Source organism: Nycticebus coucang, chromosome 2 (genome assembly GCF_027406575.1).
Source record: "Nycticebus coucang isolate mNycCou1 chromosome 2, mNycCou1.pri, whole genome shotgun sequence".
In the NCBI taxonomy this organism is placed as follows: Eukaryota; Metazoa; Chordata; class Mammalia; order Primates; family Lorisidae; genus Nycticebus; species Nycticebus coucang.
In genome coordinates this window covers 107693163-107714766 of record NC_069781.1, presented here as the reverse complement: position 1 = coordinate 107714766, position 21604 = coordinate 107693163, and the positions used below count along the sequence as shown (strand labels likewise).

Below are 21604 nucleotides of genomic sequence, written 5' to 3'. Positions count from 1 at the left end.
GGGGAAGCCAATGGGGAATTCTAAGTATGAGAGTAGCACGGTCCAATTTACATTTTACTCCATTTGCTATTTGGAAAAAAAAATGTAAGGGAGCAAGAAAGAAACCAGGTACCCCACTGGGAGCCTGCTACCACCTACTACCACCGGAATGAGGAGGTTGGGACAGGAGAGATAGCCAAGCAGCTCTAGCCTCCTCCCACACCTATCTCCAGGCTTCTGCTGCCCCTTCTTCCTTTATCACACAGCATCAATGCCGGTCACATTTTCTCATCTACCACCCACCCACCCAGAGCCAGTGCCACATCTCTGATCTCTGCCTCTCCAGTGCCTAGCACTCAGCAGACACTATGCTTGAATAAACAAAGGAATGCTGTCACAATTCTTAAGGACATTTTCAACCTTGGAAATAATCTTCTAAAACAAAGAAAAAGTCTATTTACCATAAGAATCTCCTGAACATGCCTTTTCTTGTTAAGCTTATATGCAGCAAACGTTATTTAAACCAGAGCGTGGGTCTATTTCTCATCCTTCTATGGCTCTGGACCCTTACAAAAACAAATTTGATTCAATGAAGAGGATGATACTTACGGCTTACTGCTTAATAGCCTCCAATAAAGTGTTCACTGTGCAAGCAAACTTCAGGCTAACAGCTTATAAATATTTTTTATTCCCAAATTTCAAATATCTGAATTAAATTTGGGCTTTTGTCAAAAAAACAAACAAAAAAGAACCCACAACAAAAGAGAAGCCACAAATCCACTGATCTTATGAAATCTCTTCTAAGACCTTCTATGTCCTCAGGGAATTCTATATTTAGAAAACGACACCTCAGAGACACCAAGATGTCAGTATCACTATGACCTGTCAGTCTCATCTTCATGACCTCCTCTCTTCTTCTTCACACTAAGAAATCTGTAAGACTTCTCTAACTCCTCAATATTTTCTGGGATCACTACTAAATCTACCCAGAAAGTCTGACTATATATATTTGGATAACTGTAGAAAACCACATTTCAAAACAATAAAAACCTACAAGATCACATGATGACTATTTCAACCTCTTTGGATTATTGCATGGTCAATGTTGATCACAGAGAGGACTTTATTTACTTACCTAAGTAATGTGGTGGATGAAATGACATAGGCTTACTAGTCGCTGAATAATATCCAATTGCTCTCTTAAATCGAATAACTTTGTCATCTGTTCTAGACTGAAATAAATGTAGGAAAACCTTTTGTAAATTAGTATGCCACTGGTCATGTGTATTAACATATTTTTATTATTCAGCACATGTATAATAATCTGTGGATTTTCAACTTAGATAAGAATTTAGAATGATATTAGAACCTGCAGGGAAAATCAGGAGATTATTATTGAAGGATCAAACCAAACATTAATTCTTTTAAAGCAATATAGCTAAAATAGCAGAATTCTGAAGTGATAGTCAGAACCTGGGTTCTAACTCTAGAACTTCTCTAACTTCCACTCTGCTGGACCTCTGATCCTGCCCAGAAAGGTTTTACAAGTCACCTGCACCAAGTGGAACAGATGGCAGTAAACAGATTGGGATATGCTTACCTAGGAGTTTTAGTTTGAGACAGAAAAAAAGAGTTCCACAAACCTTCACCTATTCTACTAATGCTGATTTGTTTGCATATCTTACTTCAAGGGAAAAAACAAAGAAAGTCTCTAACCATCACTTGAAGGGAAGAGACAAATCAGAAATTCTTAATACTACTTGACTGATTTGACACGGTTTATTTTCTGAAAACTGTGAAATATAGACCCTATTATAAATTATGATAGAGAAGTCAGGGGCAACAGAGATCACAGTGACTATCTACTTTAAACCTCTTCCTTCTGCTCAGGCTGGGAGTGAGCTGGAAAAGCTAGGTGAAGTGGCTGACATCACACAACTGACAGGCAGCATAGCCAAGAAACCTTAGCCTCCTGGCTAAGGGCTTCTTCTCAGTGGCCTGACAGGTTGAGCAAGAGCTCCCAGACCGTCCAGTCAACTTGCACCTCTCAAGCCCCTTTCTTTCAAACCCGGCCATACCACTAGGAAAAGTCCTATCCTGTTAATCCTGCCAATTTGTATTTGTTTTACCTGTGAATGCTGGAAAACATCTTTAGCTATGGCATCCAAGTCAGAGGTGTCCTGAATGTTGCGGACGTAGTCAGCAACTGCTTTGATCACTACGTCACAAGGTGGCAAGACCAGCTGGTGGGCCCGGACCTGAGAAAATAAATGCATGTGTCAACAGTGGGCAGTTAGCACCCAGAACCATGCTAATCTGAACATAGTACTGAGAAATTACAACACAGAGCTACCTTCTACAATCCTATCAGATCTCCTATGTGTGAGATCTTGGCCCTAAGATGTCCCTAAGTCTTTCATGTTTTAAAGTGCCAAAACTGAGTTTTCCTTCAGCTTGATCAAAGATAACTCAGCTACTTAAACCATGTTAGATTAAAAAAGCATCTGACAGCCTTTCACTACTTCTCAAGAAGTCTGAGACCTGCTTATGACTAATTCCAAGCCCAGGGACCTGCACACTATAACAAGCAAAGCACATGGCAGCCCACAAAGAAGCCCCTGAGCCACCATTCACTCCCTTTCTTTCAACACCAACAAACAGAAAGGCTTAGACTGGCTTGACCTTTAGGTTTGAGCTCAGGGCACCCTGAAACTATAAGTGTAAATACAGTTACCAAGTACTTAAGTTCACCATAAAAGGCCAACTTTAGCTCTAAAGAAAAATAATATCATTGCCTGTTGAAGGGCATGTTTGATGCAAGAGTGACAAAGATTGAAAAATAAAGTGTGGAAATATCTCATTATCCAGCTTGGCACCTGTAGCTCAGTGGTTAGGGCGCTGGCCACATAAACCAAGGCTGGCCCGGGCCTGCTAAACGATGACAACTGTAACAAAAGAATAGCCTGGTGTTGTGGTGGGAGCCTGTAATCCCAGCTACTCAGGAGGCTGAGGCAAGAGAATGGCTTAAGCCCAAGAGTTTGAGGTTGCTATGCGCTGTGATGCCATGGTACTCTACCGAGACTCTGTCTCAAAAAAGAGAACTATCTCATTACCCAAAAATAGCTGATAACCAGAAAAGGGTAAGTAGAGGATAACATCTACTAAGGGCTTTGTGGTATTATCCAGAATAACATGCCCTACTCTTTAAAACCTGTGAATATGCTTCTTATGTGTCAAGATGGAAATAAAGTGGCCAGTAAGCCCACCTTAAAACAGAAACTCTGTCCAGAATTATTCAGAGATGTGTCCACTGCAATCACAGGGTCCTCTACATGTGGAGAAAGGAAGCAGGGCACTTTAATGCAGAATGGTGTAGAACAAGGTCTTTTTTTTTTTTTTTTTTTAGAACAAGGTCTTGATGGCCACTACTGGCTCTGCTGATGCAGGCTTTGGGGAGCTGCCAGAGGTTGGAAAGGGCCAGGGAGCACCCTCCCCCAGGCCTACAGAGAGATTTGCCCTTTCCTCACCATGATTTTAGCTGTTGGACCACTGAGACCAGTTTTAGACTTCTGACCTCTGACATTAAGACAATAAATGTGTTGTTTTAAGCAAAAGAAAGAGAGGGCAAGAGAGATACTACCAAAATTCAGCCCAAGCTCTAGAAAAAATGTATATTTATACTGTTAAGCAATTATCATGCAAAAGTTTCTGGATGCACAAGACTTACATTAAATTGCTTTCTAAAAAAAGCAATTATTTTTTCATAAAAACAATTTTTTTCCCTGTTTGAATAGGTGTTCTTCACTTCCAGGGAACCACTTCATTGTTAGCATTTGATGAAGCCAAAACTGCATTTTTACAGCCTCTAGAACACTACTAAATTGATATTTACACGGTTAAGTGATTATCATGAAAAAAATTCCAGATGCACAAGACTTATATTAAATTGCTTTCTAAAAAAAGCAATTGTTTTTTCATAAAAACAATTTTTTCCCTGTTTGAATAGGTAGTTCTTCACTTCCAGCCTGTAGAACACTACTAAATTGTGTGCTGATGAGTACCTTTCCAGACTACATTCCTTTTCTGTGAAAGTAGAAGCTACTGCCAAACAGACTCCAGAGGGAAGGAACATGTGGGAAAGTGCACTAGGTCAGCCCAGGTAAGAATAGAAGCTGCCACTCACTCCCCACCTTCAAGAGGATGCTTTAATAATCCCACTGTGGGCAAGTAAGAGAGCCCGTGGGGCAGCTGAGGAGTGGAGACAGAGACCCTGAGCCGTGCTACACTTAAGTCATTCTCAGACTCCGGCTAGAAAATAAACATTGGGAATATAGGGAAGGAATGGCCAGCTCTAAGGAGGGACCGGTGGCCAGGACCTCAATCTCTTTATTTGTATGTTAGTTTGGGGCAAGTAAATCACTCAAGGTTTGATGATCTACAAGCCAATGACAACCATGTTATATATTGCATACAATATCTGATATGCTTGGTCATTTTAGGTGGGTTTATATACAAAAACAAACAAAAAGAAGTGACAGTTAACATGGTAAGAATAGAATTTACTGGTCAAAATTTGAAATGGGCTTTCCCCCAGGGTAAGAAGCTCACAGGGAAGGGTACATGGATGGCCTTTCCTCTCCAAGCAGACGGGCAGCCCATAGCAGGGATTTATAACCCGTGACATAAGTGACTGGACTACCCTGTTTAATTCCCATCCTGCTTCAAAGTAAAAATGACATAATTTGCTGCTTTTATTCCTATGGATATGGACAAGGACCAAAATGTCCACAATGAACAGATGCTATAATTAAACTGTTCCCCAAATCCTTCTGAGCGACTGAATAACACCAAAGATGTTACCTCTGATTTAACAGTGAAAACATTGGCTCTTGACAATTTGCTGACTACATGGCCACTCTCCACCACCTGCTTCTCAGGCAGCTCCAAGCCTCTGTGGAATCAGCTTGCTTCCCTCCAGGCTAGTTCCTAATCTAGCCTTCTAAATCCAATTCTAGATGAGCTCTCTGACGTCTTCCATAATCCTTAGGGTCAGGACCTGGCCTGCATTTGTTGTCTGAATGCAGGAGGTCTCTGAGGCACCATCCTAAGGGCCTGGTCCCAATAACAAACCCCACCCCACTCAAGAAATCAGTGAGGTGACAGAAAGAGCCAACACCACAGGCCATGTGGGAGGATTTTACTGCATGTGCCACATTTTAAATCGAAGAAAATAGCACATAAATTAACTTCTAATATGTATATGGTATCATGTCAAAACATTTAACAAGTTTCAAAAGGATTCACCCTAGAATTCCCTTCAGTAGCAAGATTCCTTGGTACATTTAAATATATTTACAAACATCCTATCTATACATGTTTATAGACATATACATACATAACATATAGATGAAGACATTTATCAATATACTTTCAACTGGGATAAAAACACTACAAGACTTGCTTACCCACAAAACGTGTCATCAGCTCTGCTGCTAAACTTTCCCTAAGATTTCTAAAATAGAATGTGGTTCATCTCATCATAGCAGTAACTACACAGGGAGTGTTAAGTAATCTGATGTTGTCTATTCATAAAACCGCAACCCTTTAATACAGTTTCTATGGGTCACGATCCACAGGTTGAGAATCGCTGGCTTGGAGACAGGCTACCAAATATTGTCAATAAAAGTCCCATTTCCTCCTCTTTTTTCTTTAATCAGTTCTTTTAATTTTTCCCCAAAAACTTAATATTGGAAAAAAACAAAAGTTAAATAAATTGCATGACATCTAAAGTTAGAAACATATGTACTTTGTATCATTTCTAAGTATAGAAACTAAACTCTGTTTAATTAGAAAGCAAATGTTTATATATAATTGCCTTTTCCAAGGCACTTAGCAGCAATTTCACAAATAGATACTTGCTTTATAAGAAAAAAAATTTCAGGGCTGGAAAAGACCTCAAAAAGATTTAACTCTCCAAGACTCAATGCTTCTCAGCAGGATCTATAAATAATAAATGAATACTGTTTGAGTAGAAATTGATGGTAATTACCTCCGTGCAAAAATGTCCTCTTCTGTGAAAAAATCTTTTAGCATGATATTTCCCCCAATCTCCTAACCATTTACTACTGACAGATTTGTACTACAATCTTCTACACATCATTGACAGATAGGTAAAACAAGGTAGGCCTTGCTGAATGCAAGATGCTACACAACCTGCATCCAGATGAGAATGCTATACAGGCCTCATATCATCTCTGATCACATCTGTGAGTAATGATCCCTTTCTTGTCACCCAGGACAACCTCTTGTCCTTTGGTCACTTTTTGACAACCTTCAATTTGCATTTTTTTTTTTTAATCCTCCAGGAAGCTATGGCCCTGAAGTTGGGTTGGTGGCATAGGCGCCCAGCTGGCCACACTGCCAGGCCTGGTTCCTGAACCGCCAGCTCCAGGAACACCAGCAGCACATCTGCCACAGCCACAAGATGTGAGGCTTCAGCCCCATCTTTAGTCAGCTGTGCACCCAAGCTAAATTTTGGAATAAGCATCAGGTATTCTCACTGATGATTTCTTATTCTAACACTGACAGGCTAGTGTTAGAGGTAGACAAGACCTAAAGATGATAGCACAGGATGGCATTCACAATGCAAGAAATACAAGAAAGGTCTGTGGAAACTAGACATCCTTTAAGAGAACTCTGACAAGGAGCCTTCACTATAACCACTCATTGGCTACTCCAGGCAGAAAAGACCTTTAAATCTTTAGAGCAAATGATTTCAGTGAATTATTTCAGCCACTTAAGGGGCACCTTAAAGAAGCTAAGAAACAACTACACTATAATAACATTTGAAACCCAAAGAAAACAATCTAGGACTTCCTGTTTCCTAAAAGCAAAATAATAAATAATTTAGCCCCTGCTAAAGGAGCATTTATTTATTTACTTTTCTAGCATTTTATTGCTTAAAATTCTGTAGTCTCATTCTTGGTTTTATGTTTTAAATTAAACACTTCTCTACAGCTATGAGTTCATTCAAATGAAGTCACTATGTTATACCCCAAATGTTAAATAAAGCTCCATCATGCCACAATACTCAAGGATTAAATTAAAACCCAAGGTTCTTTTTCATGTAATATGTTGATTTAAAACTTTAAAACTTTCGGGCAGTGCCTGTGGCTCAGTGGGTAGGGCGCCAGCCCCATATACGGGGGGGTGGCGGGTTCAAACTGAGTCCCGGCTGGCTAAAACAGCAGTAGCAACTGCAACAAAAATAACTGGGTTTTGTGGTGGGAGCCTGTAGTCCTAGCTGCTCAGGAGGCTCAGGCAAGAGAATCACTTAAGCACAAGAATGGGAGGTTGCTGTGAGCTGTTACACCACTGCACCCTACTGAGGGCAACAGAGTGAGACTCTGGTCTCAAAAAAAAAAAAAAAAAAAAAAAACCTCTAAAACTTTCTAAAATGTATCACCAGAAAGGATAATTTTACAGGGTCTTAACCTTCACATGATGGAACTAAAATTGTTCTGCATACAAGTGACATGGCAAGTGTCCTTCCCTACTTTTCTTGCCCTGGGAGCCTCCTTCTGCCTTGCCTACCACTGATGATAGAGAGGGAAGCTGCATCCCACTGAGATGTGGGAGGAATACTGACATGGGATTTCTGATACATCATGCATTAACATTTCATTTCATACATGAAAACTGTGAAATTTTGTTTTAACTAGTCACATCCTTCATGAAGTTAAGTCATCATATCACATTCTGTTTTTGTATAGACCCTGCCCCAATTGTGTCTCAATACCTCCATTCAAACCATTTTTTAATTATGTCAGGTTAATTGAAGTTACAATGAATTATATTGTTGGCATTTGTTAAGTAAAGCCCCTAATTGTGTCCCCCTCCAAGAGGTGTGCCATACACCTTAACACTGTTCCCATTAAGTTGGAGCACCCCACCCCCCACCGTGAATTGATTTGAGTTTTCCTCTTATGTGGGCCATGTATTAGACCGCCTACTGGCTTCATATTAGAATTGAATACATTGGATTCTTGCTTCTCCATCCTTGTGAAAAAATCATTTTATCATAAGAACATTTGCATTAGACTGTTTATCGTAGCTCAATTTACAATCACCAAAAATGCAGAAACAACCTAATGCACACCAACCCAGAAATAGATTAAGAAGCTGTGGTATATTTACACCATGGAATACTATTCAGCCCTTAGAAAAGATGGAGACTTTTGTACTAACCTGGATAGAGTCAGAACATTTTTTGTTTTTTTAAGAAAAAGAAAATGAGCATTTTCCAAATTAATAGGTGTTTTATTTTTATGTTGGACAGCACTTTTCCCTCTTTTAAGAATAGATATTCTTGTTCAAAAATTTTCTTTGCTTTGGTTCCTTTTTCCTTTAAACAACTATCAGTATCAGCTTTTTTTCTATGTAGATCATCTTGCTATTGTGCACTCACAAGAAATGGAATCTATTTTTTTTCCTTCAGTGACCTTCACTATGGGAACAGGGACCATCATGTACATCTAACACAGCACTTTCAAGGAAAAAAACTTCAGCATTATTATGTTGGCCACCAGACTGGGATAAACACATTTATATACACTAGTTTCTTAACACAAAGAGCTAGGTTCCCTCATCCAAAGAAACTATGTTAAGAGACAGACTCCACTGGAGATGTCTGTGCACATGTAAAAGGCATAAATAATAAAGCTTTTACATATTCTTTAACTTCATCTTATGCATTTCTCCTCACACAGAATATATGATTTTTAGCTATTTGAATCTTTTCCTTTTATAGTGGCAGAAATTTGAAATCCTTCAATGTCCAGGAAACTAAGGTCACAAATTGTTTGAGACTCTGCAATTATCACTGTTGCTCACCGGACCCTATGTGAGTATGCTGGGCATTGGGAATGAGGTATGTGGAAAGTACCTTCATAATAACAATTTATTATAAACCAATTCTTCCGCAATCTGTGTAAGTAATCTAAAGTTCCCATTTGAGATGGGACTTTAGTAAAAATATTTCTAACATCAATTTTTAAATGATGTCTAAAACTGGATGTAGAGTAGGGGAAGATGAATACATTTAGCTGGACTATATTTTAACTACTGATTTATGGTAAATAATGTAATTTGTGACTGAAAATGTTTTATTTATAAAGATGTTGAGAAAATGTAACAACGTTAGAAATACAAATACTTTTGAAAAGCAAAGTTAAAGTATTTGTATATTATATGAAATTGCAGTACTGCTACTTTGATTAGTCTGCATGATTTTAAGGCGCTAAAATAAATCTTAACTGGGCGGCGCCTGTGGCTCAAGGAGTAGGGCGCCGGTCCCATATGCCAGAGGTGGCGGGTTCAAACCCAGCCCCAGCCAAAAACCACAAAAAAAAAAAAGAATAGTGGATGCAACTGATAAAATAAATCTTAAGTAAATGAAAGTAAAAGACCAAAAAGTCTCTTACTAACGTTCCCTAAGCTGTTTCCAAACTTCACATGAATAATAAATATCACACACATTTCTGCAAGTACTATGGTTGTTTCATTTTTTCTTATCATCTAAAGACTACTCAAATACAATGTTACTTACAAAGGGAATACAAGAGCTATCTGGAAAGTATCCAGACATGTAATAGAAAAAATAGAGGACAGGCATGTGGCTCATGCCTGTAATCCTAGCACTCTGGTAGTCCAAGGCAGGGGGATCCCTTGAGCTCAGGAGTTTGAGACCAGCCTGAGTGAGACTTTGTCTCTACTAAAAATAGAAAAACTAGCAGGTACTGTATTAGGCACTTATAGTCCCAGCTACTTGAGAGGCTGTGGCAACAGGATCACTTGAGCCCAAGAATTTGAGGTTGCTGGAAGCTATGATGCTATGGTACACTACCCAGGGCAACAGAGTGAGACTTTATCTCAGAAAAATAGAAAGAAAGAAAGAAAAATAGAGAATCTATTTGATACTTTCTGGACAACTCTCACATGTACCCATTTAAAATCAATTACCAAGAAAACAATAAAATAGTACAGAACTCCAAACCACAGTCTCTGACTTCCACATGCTGATCATCTGTGTATATCTGACTTGATTTCCAAAATCCTCTCTATCACTATATCTCTGTGGGATTTAAAGCTAATTAAATATATCATACAAAACTATGATTAAATACATTGAGACTGTTGGTGCCACTGCTCACAAAGTGTCTCTTGGCTGCTCATTTAAATGCAAGTAAATGTAAACCCATAATACCACTGCTGAAGCAGAAGAACAGATTCGCTTCATTACCATTGGGAAATAGCAAAATGTAAAGATTATAAACACTACGTGTTCTGGCAATTTCAAGGATTAGAAGTGGAAGCTGAATTCAATCAATATTCATAATTATGAGGCCAGGCACCATGAGTCATGCCTGTAATCCTAGGACTTTGAGAAGTCAAGGCAGGTAGACTGCTTGAGGTCAACAGTTCAAGACCAACCTGAGCAAAATAGCAAGATCCCATCTCTACAAAAAACTAGAGAATTAGCTGGGCCATCATTAGCATGATGGCCCGGGCCTGTAGTCCCAACTATTCGGGAGACTGAGGCAGAAGGATCAATTGAACTCAGGAGTTCAAGAATGCAGTAAGCTATCACTGTGTCACTGTACTCCAGCCGAGGCAACAGAGGAAGACCCTGTCTCAAAAGGAAAAAAAAAAAAAAAATTCAGTCATGGGTGGGTCATGTACTAGAAAACAGGAATACAGAACAACTCTCCAAGTTCCCTGACTTCAAGAAGCCAACATTCTTGTTGGTGATAAAATTAAAATGTTAGCCTCATCCCCATGAGAGCCCACACAGTGGACCATGGGTCTGGGGTGCTCAAGGGAGAAATGCTTCTGTGGTCATCTGTTGCAGCAGTGGATAGAACTTAAAGCATGGTCACCAAGAACCTGTCACCACTACAGTTCTTGGCTCCAATCTATGTCTTAACAATCCCTCCAAGCTACTTAATCGTGAAATGTACACTGCAAATCCAAGGTTTTTCTACCAAAACAGTCAACAGAAAGGAAAACAATTAAACACTATAATTATTAGGCATGATGAATGGTTACTGCCTTCAAATTTTTTGAAAAGCTATCACATATATATTGTGATATACACAATACACATACAAATACAAATGCATATGTATTTGCCTAAATAAAGCTACGAAAAGGCTGTTAAAATCCAACTAATGATAGGGCAGTGCCTGTGGCTCAGTGAGTAGGGTGCCAGCCCCATATACCGAGGGTGGCGGGTTCAAACCTGGCCCTGGCCAAACTGCAACAAAAAAATAGCCAGGTGCTGTGGTGGGCACCTGTGGTGCAGGCTACTCGGGAGACTGAAGCAAGAGAATCGCCTAAGCCCAAGAGCTAGAGGTTGCTGTGAGCTGTGACGCCGCAGCACTCTACCGAGGGCGATAAAGTGAGCCTCTGTTTCTAAAAAAAAAAAAATGCAACTAATGATAAATAATTGGCTAAATGTGATCCTGGCTCCACAGATGGAATCTACTACACAGATATACTAAAGTATTTAAAGGATTTAAGCTGAACAAAGAAAAATTCTTCATCCCATTTTACAGGATGAAAAGGCATTTGGGAAGGGAGAGGGGGCTAAGATGCCTCATCAGAGCCTGAGCTCTGGGCTCCATTCTATGATGACAGGGATTTTTTTAATAAAAAAGTGCCATCATTCCAAGGAAGAAACTATACCATACTTTCTCCTCTTGAAGGAAAGAGCTGGCATTTATTTTAATAATTGTGAGTGCTATGTGCCCAGGTACTGCTTAAAGTATATACTGTATTACTTCATTTAATCCTTACAACAATTCTAAGAGTAGTAACCATTAATAATCTCCACTTTACAGAGGAGCTCACTAAGTACTTGCCTGAGCCAACTAGGTGAGTAGCTGAGTGGGCTCTCTACACTGGTTTTTTTATCTTTCACTCTAAATTGCACCCTTTTTCAGTGTTGAAGTGTGCTTTTAATGAAAAGATGGTACATAATGAATTCCTTTTACTTCCAATACTTTTATTTAGAAAAATTAAGAGTTGGCAGCACAATACCTATCTTCTCAAGTTTTTTGTTTTTTTTTTTTCTTTTTTTAAACAGATTGATGGAGTCCAAACCACTGTGGTAGATGAAAGGTGCCACTAAGGATTCTAAACAGGGGAATTATGAGATCAGGCCTAAGTTTAGACAGATCATTTTGTTAGCTCAAGATGATTAGGAGAAAAAACTGGCAAAGAGGGTAGGTACATGGTTCCAACATAAATGCAAGGGAGCAGTGACCAAAGTAGAAGTAAGGAGAGGGAGCAGTAACTCACGTAATATCAGAGCAGACACAGGAGTGAGGAAGAATTGAAGATGACTCCCAATTTCTATACTGGATGAATGGCGGGGACAATGATATCACTAGCTGGGAAATATAAGATGGGAGGATAAACCAACCTAGAGATGATGATGAAATATTCAAATTAGAAAAGTCAGGCCCAGCAGGGTGGCTCACGCCTATAATCCTAGCCCTCTGGGAGGCCAAGTGTGTCCAGGAGTTAGAGACTAGTCTGAGCAAGAATGAGACCTCATCTCTACTAAAAATAGAAAAAACTAGCCAGGCCTGGTGGTCTACACTTGTTGTCCCAGCTACTTGGGAGGCTGAGGCAAGATGATCACTTTATCCCAGGAATTTGAGGTTGCTATGAGCTATGACACAACAGCACTCTAGCCTGGGGCAACAGAGTGAGACTCTATCTCAAAAAAAAAAAAAAAATTAGAAATGTCAAATTTGATGGGCAGGTAAACATTCAAGTGGCAATAACCAGGTGGAAAGTCTGAGAAAGGATCTTGTCTGGAAAAATACATTTGATGGTAGCTGAGACTTCAGCACAGATCTTCTAGGAGAGTATAAGAGTCCCAGTGAGGTGCAGATGGAACCTGTAGGAAGCAAAAGAGGAGGAGAAAAAAAGAATGTAGACACCGATTCAAGGGATGCCAGGCAGGAGGTCTCCACTGGAGAGAAGTGAGGCCAAAAACCACTCATGAGCACAAGTAATGGAGGCACCAGTGGTCTTAACAAAAGCAATACTTAGGCTTGGCATCTGTAGCACAGTGGTTACGGTGCCAGCCACATGCATCAAGGCTGGCAGGTTCAAACCCGAGGCCAGCTAAAGAACAACAACAACAAGAAAATAGTTGGGCGCTGTGGTGGGCGCCTGTAGTCCCAGCTTCTTGAGAGGCTGAGGCAAGAGAATGGCTTAAACCCAGGAGTTTGAGGTTGTTGTGAGCTGTGATGCCACTGCACTCTACTGAGGGCGACATAGTGAGACTCTGTCTCAAAAAAATAAATAAATAAATAAATAAAAAGCAATCCTTGCATGGGAGATCAAGCTGTTGGGACACGGGACTACCCTTGGAAGATATGTTGTGAGAAGGGGAAGAGAGAAGATGGTAGTCAGAAGAGCATGGATGAGACCTGAACATATTTACAAACTGAGGGCTAAGAGCCAAAAGGAAGAAAGAAATTAAAGGAGCCAGAGGCGTTCAGTGACAAAGATTCAGGAATGATAGGAATACTCTGTGTCAGGCTAGGAAAAAGGAAGTAAAAATGAGAAAATAAATGCATACTTAGAGAAAAAGATGTTGAGGAAGACCATGCACAAACGTATCAATATTCTGGCATAAAGAATCTGGTAGAAGAAAAAAGTATAAAATGAATGGAGGCCAGGAAAAAAGTGAGGAGTTAAGTATTGCAGGTAATCCAAGAGATACACCTCACAGAATAAAGGAGCATAAAATGATACTGCTAATAGGAAGGACCTATCTGCAGTCACAGGCCAGCATTCTTCAAATCTGTTTTACTCAGATATTTTACACGTAGTAAAATCCATCAAATTTTAAGCACACAATTCAATGAGTTCTGACAAATGCATATATTAGTATAATCACAATAATTATCAAAAAACATACATTCCCTGACCCCAGAGGGCCCCACTGCCCTCCTTCTAGACCCAGTCCTCCCAGGTGACCATGGGTCTGCTTTCCATTATTATAGTCCTGCCTTCACTATAGTTTCATACAAATGTTATCAGATTCATTTCCTTTGAGTTTAACTGTTCACTTATCCATACAGGGGCGGATGGAAAGGCTTTTAGATACATACATATAGCAAGACCAGAAATATGTTTCTTTCACTGCTATTTTATCCATCCACCACTTGAAAGACATATAGGTTGTTTCCAGGTTGAAGATACAATGATTAAAGCTGCTAAGAACATCCAGATACCAGTCTGTGTGAACATGGTCTTCTATCTCATAGGTAAATCCCTAGAAAAGAGATTGAGTTATATAGTAAAGAATATGTTTAACTTTATAAGAAACTGCCAAACTATTTCAAAGTGACCTTTCTTTGGATTCTGCATGCCAAGATAGCTTCAACATCTTCCCCCAAATTTAGCATTGCCAAGGGCAGACACCCAGGCCCTTGGGAGGCCCTTTGCTCTTGATAATAATGGGGGTCAAAGGCTGCAGTAACAAGAGGAGAAAGGAGGGATATTCAAGTTTAGAACATGAAATGAAACCATTCTAAAAGATGAGACCTAGCATATGAATCTGGGACAGAGGCTGCAGAAGCATAGATGAAAGACAACCGGAATTAAGAAAGACTAAAGACAATGCAACTCAATTGTCCAGTGGGTGACCTAAAACATAGCGAAGTCTAATGACTGTAAAGGTAGAAATGGGGACAAGATGACAAAAAGTGACTGTGTAGAACAGCTAAGAGTAGCACAAAGTGGTATATTGAAATGACTTGAATCTCACAGAGCTATCAATTGACACCATCGAGAAAAAGACAATCCACAGAATGAGAGAAAAATGTGTAAATTACCTATCTACTAAGAGAATTGCATCTGGAAATATATATATACACACACACAAGTGTCCCAAATGTTGTCATACATAGGAAAAATTAATTTTTTATATTATTTTTATATGTATACCAACATGCAGAGAACTGTTTTGTTAATATTTCATAAAATTCTGTAATGAATACTTGTAAATAAAGATACATTTAGGTATAATTTCCTATTTTCCCTATGTATGTGTGTATGGTGACCTTTGGGACACCCTGTATTACAACTCAATGATGAAAAGACAAATGACGACATTTTTTAAATGGGCAAAGGGTTTGAATAGACATTTACGCCAACAAGGTATCGAAAAGACCAATAAGCACAAGAAAAGATACTCAACATCATTAGTCATCAAGAAATGCAAATAAAAACCAAAATGAGAAACCTCATTACACACAGCAGAATGGCTAAAATAATAACAATTGTTAACAAGGATATGGAGAAATCAGAACTTTCCCACACTGCTGGGGAGAATGAAAACTGCACTACTACGGAAAAGTTGATGGCTCCTCAAGAAGTTAAGCAAAGAGTTACAATATGACCCAGCAATTTCACTCTTTTAAGTATATACCCAAGAGAAATGAAAATATATACCCACAAAAAAATTGTACACAAATGCTCACAGCAGCATTACTTATAATTGCCAAAACGTGGAAATAATTCAAATGTTCACCAACTAGTGGATGGATAAAGAAAAGGGGTATTATTTGATCATAAAAAATAATTTTTTTTTTTTTTTTGAGACAGAGTCTCACTTTCTCACCCTCAGAAGCTCACAGCAACCTCAAATTCTTGGGCTCAAGTGATCCTCTTGCCTCAGCCTTCTGAATAGCTAGGACTACAGGCGCCCATCACAACACCCAGCTATTTTTAGAGACGAGGTCTCGCTCTGGCCCATGAGGTCGGGTAATTCACCCGCCTCTCTCTGCCTCCCAGGTGCTGGGATTACAGGTGTGAGCCACCGCACCCAGCTAAAAAAGAAAGAATTAATGATATGTGCTACAACATAGAAGGATCTTGAAAGCATGCTCAGGGAAAAGAAGTCAGACAAGAAAATATATTATGTGATTCTATTTACAAGAAATGTCCAGAACAGGCAAATCCATAGAGATAGAAATTATACTAGTGGTTTCTAAGGGGTTGAGGAAAGATAAAAGGGGGGAGTGACTGCTAATGCACACATGGTTTTTTGTGGGAAGACAAAAATATCTAAAATTTGATACTAATGATAGTTTCATAGTTCTGTAAATTCTAAAAACCAGTGAAACGTATACTTTAAAGTGGTAGATTTTATGGTATATGAGTTATATGAGAGCTGTCTATAGAGTACCCAGCCATGTATTATGAAAGAAGAGACATACATGGCTGGATTACTTTCCAGACAGCCCTCACATATTTCAATAAACTATTTTCCTAAAAGCAGGGTAAAGGAAAGGCTCACCTAGAAGTGGCACCAAGAGTCTGAACAAATCCACCATGTGACTGGTCACACAAGGGAGAGTGAGGGATGCCACTGCAGGTCACAGAAACATGGCCTAGAGATGAGTCTCAGTAAGGATGAAGATAGCTTGTACCAGAAGACAGAGGCAAGAGGGGAGAAAGAGCCAGAGTCTCAAAGACATGGCAAAAAGGGTCAGGGAGTGAAAATGACCCTGGGACAAGGCCAGTGAGTAAGAGGCAGAACAAGATTGTGGGTACAGCCAAGACTGGTCCTGGCAAGCCTTCAGTGTCTGACCAGGAACTAGTTTTAAAAGCAACATGCCTACAAGTACTAAAGCTGAAGCTGGTATCAGATTTGGCTGGGTGAGGGTCCCGGGCAAAATGTCTTAATAAGGGTGACGTTCTCCAGGTGGAAAGCTGCTCTGTAGTCTTTGTTATGCAGTTAGAATGTGACAACAGTGTCTGTGTCATCTGCCTGGAGCAGAGTGGGGTGACACAGGACTAGGATTAGGGAGCAGGGATAAGAGTCTTATTTCACTAAAGCACTGTCATGACATTCAAAGTAAGGTGAGTGTTTGGAGCAGGAAGTGACGGAGAAGGTCTGGTTAGGAACAGAGCTAAGGTTATGGATTCACAGGGTAGGAAGTAAGTTAGAAAATGTTTATACACTTAACTTTTTAAGACTGATATGCTACTTATATAAAATAAACTAGAACTTGTGAAGTCTAACCCCAGAAAGAAAAAAATACTACCACAGAGCTTCTCTGTGTTTGCTTTACTCCTGGTCTCTCTCCCAAAGGCATCAGAAGTGCTACCTCTACAAACTCTGTATCTTTCAGATCCCATTCAGACTATGTGTCTTTCCCTCACTGGCCTCTGTTCCTGCTCCTGCTGGCAGGACTGTCCATTCCAGGTCACTCAGGGAGAATCCTGTTTGGCAGTCCATCTCACTCCATGGAAGGAGCCAAACTGAAAGCAATCCTGTAACAAGTAAGAAACACAAACCTCCTCCCATGACTGTATCCCTCTTCCCAGTAATATAAATTGAGACCTAACCCTAATCTGAAAAAACAAGAAAGCAGGCATGGTGATATACATTTGTAGTTTCAGCTACTCAGGAGGCTGGGGCAAGAGGATCACTTGAGCTCAGGAGTCCACAGTTATAGTGCACCATTATCAGCCACTATGAATAGCTACTGCACTCCAGACTGGGCAACAGAGCAAGACTTTGTTTCTAAAAAAACTTTTAAAACTTTTAATTTTAAAAGAGACAGAAAAGCTATTCATGAGTTCCAACAGTTTCAAGCAGATTCCTAAGAACTACAAGCTTTCCACTTTTATTTTAGAACAGAGAACAGAGAAGGAAGCTCTAATTGGAAGATACACATATGAACAAGCACAAAATCTCTTGACTTCAGTCTTGTATTTAAAACTATTTCACTTACCAACTCCACATATAAATTAAAAATGAGCAAAGAATAAACTTTTTGCTAATGCAGGTTTCTAAGACCCAGAAGCTTAAACCCTAGTATAATGAGTTTGTATACCTAAGGTTTATAATAACCATTAAGAACATATAACTAGGGCCATGCCTGTAGCTCAGTGAGTAGGGCACCGGCCCCATATACCAACAGTGGGAGGTTCAAACCTGGCCCTAGCTAAACTACAACAAAAAATAGCTGGGTGTGGGTGGCGCCTGTGGCTCAATGGAGTAGGACGCTGGCCCCATATGCCAGAGGTGGCGGGCTCAAACTCAGCCCCAGCCAAAAACTGGAGAAAAAAAAAAAAAATAGCCAGGTGCTGTGGTGGGTGTCTATAGTCTCAGTTACTCGGGAGGCTGAGGCAAGAGAATCGCCTAAGCCCAAGAGCTGGAGGTTGCTGTGAGCTGTAACGCCACAGCACTCTATCAAGGGCGACTAAGTGAGACTGTGTCTCTTAAAATATATACACACACATATATATATATAAATGTATAATAATAATAAAAATTATAACAGCAAACATTAGCAGGATGTACATATTAAAAAAATTCTGAAGATCAAATATCAGTCTGTTAAAAGTAGTTACCTCCTAGGAGTGGGTTTATAAGCCTCTTTCATTCCCATGTTATATATTTCTATACTGACTGAATTTTTTCCTACTATCTCTATAAGAAAAAAAGAGATTTAAAAAGATAACATAGGCTTCTAGTTAAAACAGTAAAAATGGAAAAGAAATATGAAAACTACAAAGATACTACAAAGACCAACAGATGTAGTCAAACTACTTATCTTACCTGTTCCTATTTTTCCCCATATTCAGGGTATATAGAAAAATAAAAGAGGCTCGGTGCCTGTAGCTCAAGTAGCTAAGGCACCAGCCACATAACCCAGAGCTGGCAGGTTCGAATCCAGCCCAGACCTGGCAAACAACAATGACAACTACAACCAAAAAATAGCTGGGTGTTGTGGTGGGCACCTGTAGTCCCAGATACTTGTGAGACTGAGGCAAGAGAATCGCTTAAGCCCAAGAGTTGGAGTTTGCTGTGAGCTGTGATGCCACAGCACTCTACCCAGGGGTGACAGCTTGAGACTCTGTCCCAAAAAAAAACAAGAATGTTTTTTCTAGAGCCCAAGAGGCACTCAGGCGTTAGAAAGTTTTTCTTAGCTTTAACTAAACTATACAATGACATACTGGGAAGAAAATATAAAATTAACTTCAATTAACACTAGATATTAGGAATTTCTTCTTTGGAAGGTTCCTGCTATGATAAAAAAGATGAAACTCAAAAATAAGAGAAGTCCCTCCTTCTATTTATTTATAATTTATACCCAACTTAATTTTAAAAAAGGATTTCAGGAAGATAATGCCATCTGATTGCCAACTTATAGCTCTAATAAGGTTATATAATGTATTTAAAACACGATAAAACCTCACAGAGCCCAAGATGATGCATCTTTTCTCTAACAAGTTACCCCAGGTACTGCATGAAATCCATGAACTCTTCTAACCACAGTCACATAGGCACCAGAAAGAGCAGTTACCAGGACACAGGCTGGCTCAGTTCGGGGCAGCAATCACTAAGTTGTCCATCTGGGAAGCCTAAGAGAGAAGGATTAGTCAAGTCTGTCTTGTCTCAAAGGTCTGTGAACTAGACTGGCCTTCTGTGGGGTGCTGTGCTGTGCATTCCAACCCTGAAAGTGACAGTCCCCAGGATGAGAAGGCCAGATGATGGCCCCATGGTCTACTCTCCACTCTTGGAGACCCTGATGTCCACCCTCCTTGCTACTCTCTCAGAATCAGACCCACATGCCATACCCTGTCCTTCTAAAAAGGATACTTTTTAGAAGGATTACTCAATGACTTTTGGCTGAAGACAATAAAACATAAAAAATATAATAAAGTTAAAGATATTCTTGGGTAAAATTTGAGGCAAATTTAAAACAAAGTTTTTGTGATAATGGCCTGACAGACTGCCCTCTGTATAGTATAGAACTGCCCCAGGGAAAGATAATGCCAGTAAAGGAAGCACATGAATCAGAATGGTAAGATTATAAATGCTCATAGCCGGGCGTTGTGGCGGGCGCCTGTAGTCCCAGCTACTCGGGAGGCTGAGGCAAGAGAATCGCTTAAGCCCAGGAGTTGGAGGTTGCTGTGAGCTGTCTGAGGCCACGGCACTCTACCGAGGGCCATAAAGTAAGACTCTGTCTCTACAAAAAAAAAAAAAAGATTATAAATGCTCAAAGATATTTAAATTAAAAAGGAAGAAATGCCAGGACCAAGAGTTCAAGGGAACTCTTAAGAAGATGCCAAAGAAAGCAAAAGTGCTTTGGAGGAAGTAGTATGACAGGGTCACACAGAGACAAGGGAGTTCTGTGGACAAGGACATGGCCTGGGCTAGGACGACCAACAGACACGGCCAGGAGAATAAGCACCTCTGGAGGAAGTGAAACCACACAGAAGGAGGGGTTTTATAAAAAGACTGGGAGTAGTGGTGTAGAAAGAATAAACAGAGACTTAGCCTAACTAGAAAGCAGAACTGCTGGTAGTGAAGTATGGGGAAAGAGAAAGTCCAAATAAAATCTGTAAGCTAGGGTATCCCAGGCAAGGAGGATGGAAGGGGCTCAAAGGGCTCAGTGGCTAAAAATACTTAAGAGCCACAAACCACCAACAGGGATGGAAACACAAAATACAGTAGAACCTCCACAGTTGAGCACCTCCCTACACTGACCACCTCCTTAAATTGGCCTTATTTTCATAGACTGGACACACATCACATGTACAGTAGGCCTAGTTCCTTATGTTGACGACCTCTATCTATTGACCAGTTTGTCACCATCCCATAATTAAAATATTGAGAGCAACTCTGGATGGTCAACTTACAGAGGGTCTACTGTATATGAAACTGAGTATGAATTCTAGGAACACAAAAACCAGTAAAATGAATACAATGACCTATAACTAGCAATCCAACTTAAATTATATAAGTTATCATATCTAAATATGAGATCAGTAGAATGTACAACACCCAGGTTAAGAAGACTTTTATAAGACAGTCTAGAAACCCAAGATTCAAGAAAACCAGAGGCAACAGGAAATCACATTTTTAAAAAAATTAAAGACAACAAACATCTATGAAATATATATATTTTTAATTTAAACAAAATGCCCATCAAAATAAAAGAAATTCCCACAATTGATTAGGACAACAAATTGTAAAGCAATTTTTAAAACCCAAGAAGCACATTTTTAAAAAGTACTCATTTAGGCTTGGTGCCTGTAGCACAGTGGTTATGGCGCCAGCCACATACATCCAGGCTGTTGGGTTTGAACCCAACCCAAGCCAGCTAACAACAAAGATAACTGCAACAAAAAAATAGCTGGGCATTGTGGCGGGTGCCTGTAGTCCCCGCTACTTGGGAGGCTGAGGCAAAAGAATTGCTTAAGCCCAAGAGTTTGAGGTTGCTGTGAGCTGTGACGCCATGGCACTCTCCTGAGGGCGACAAAGTAAGACTCTGTCTCTAAAAAAAAAAAAAAAAAAAAATACTCATTTAGGGTGGTGCCTGTGGGTCAATGAGTAGGGCACTGGCCTCATATACCCAATATACGCCCCAGCCAAACTGCAACAAAAAATAGCTGGGCATTGTGGCGGGTGCCTGTAGTCCCAGCTACTTGGGAGGCTGAGGCAAGAGAATCGCCTAAGTCCAGGACTTGGAGGTTGCTATGAGTTTTGACGCCATGGCACTCTATCAAGGGTGACAAA

The 21604-nt window shown here is 39.9% G+C and overlaps 1 protein-coding gene across 6 annotated transcripts in view; it reads right to left on the bottom strand.

Moving 5' to 3' along the window:
* Positions 1-21604, bottom strand: part of FAM120A (family with sequence similarity 120A) — a 124481-nt gene that overhangs the window by 72766 nt on the left and 30111 nt on the right. For 4 of the 6 annotated variants that reach the window (XM_053578403.1, XM_053578411.1, XM_053578428.1 and 1 more), the window contains exons 4-5: positions 2109-2237; positions 1115-1232 (exon numbers count right to left, since the gene is read on the bottom strand). In XM_053578403.1, coding sequence (XP_053434378.1) covers positions 1115-1232; positions 2109-2237 — 247 coding nt within the window. The remainder of the gene's footprint in view (positions 1-1114; positions 1233-2108; positions 2238-21604) is intronic. The other 2 variants (XM_053578419.1, XM_053578445.1) reach the window with 1 other exon arrangement.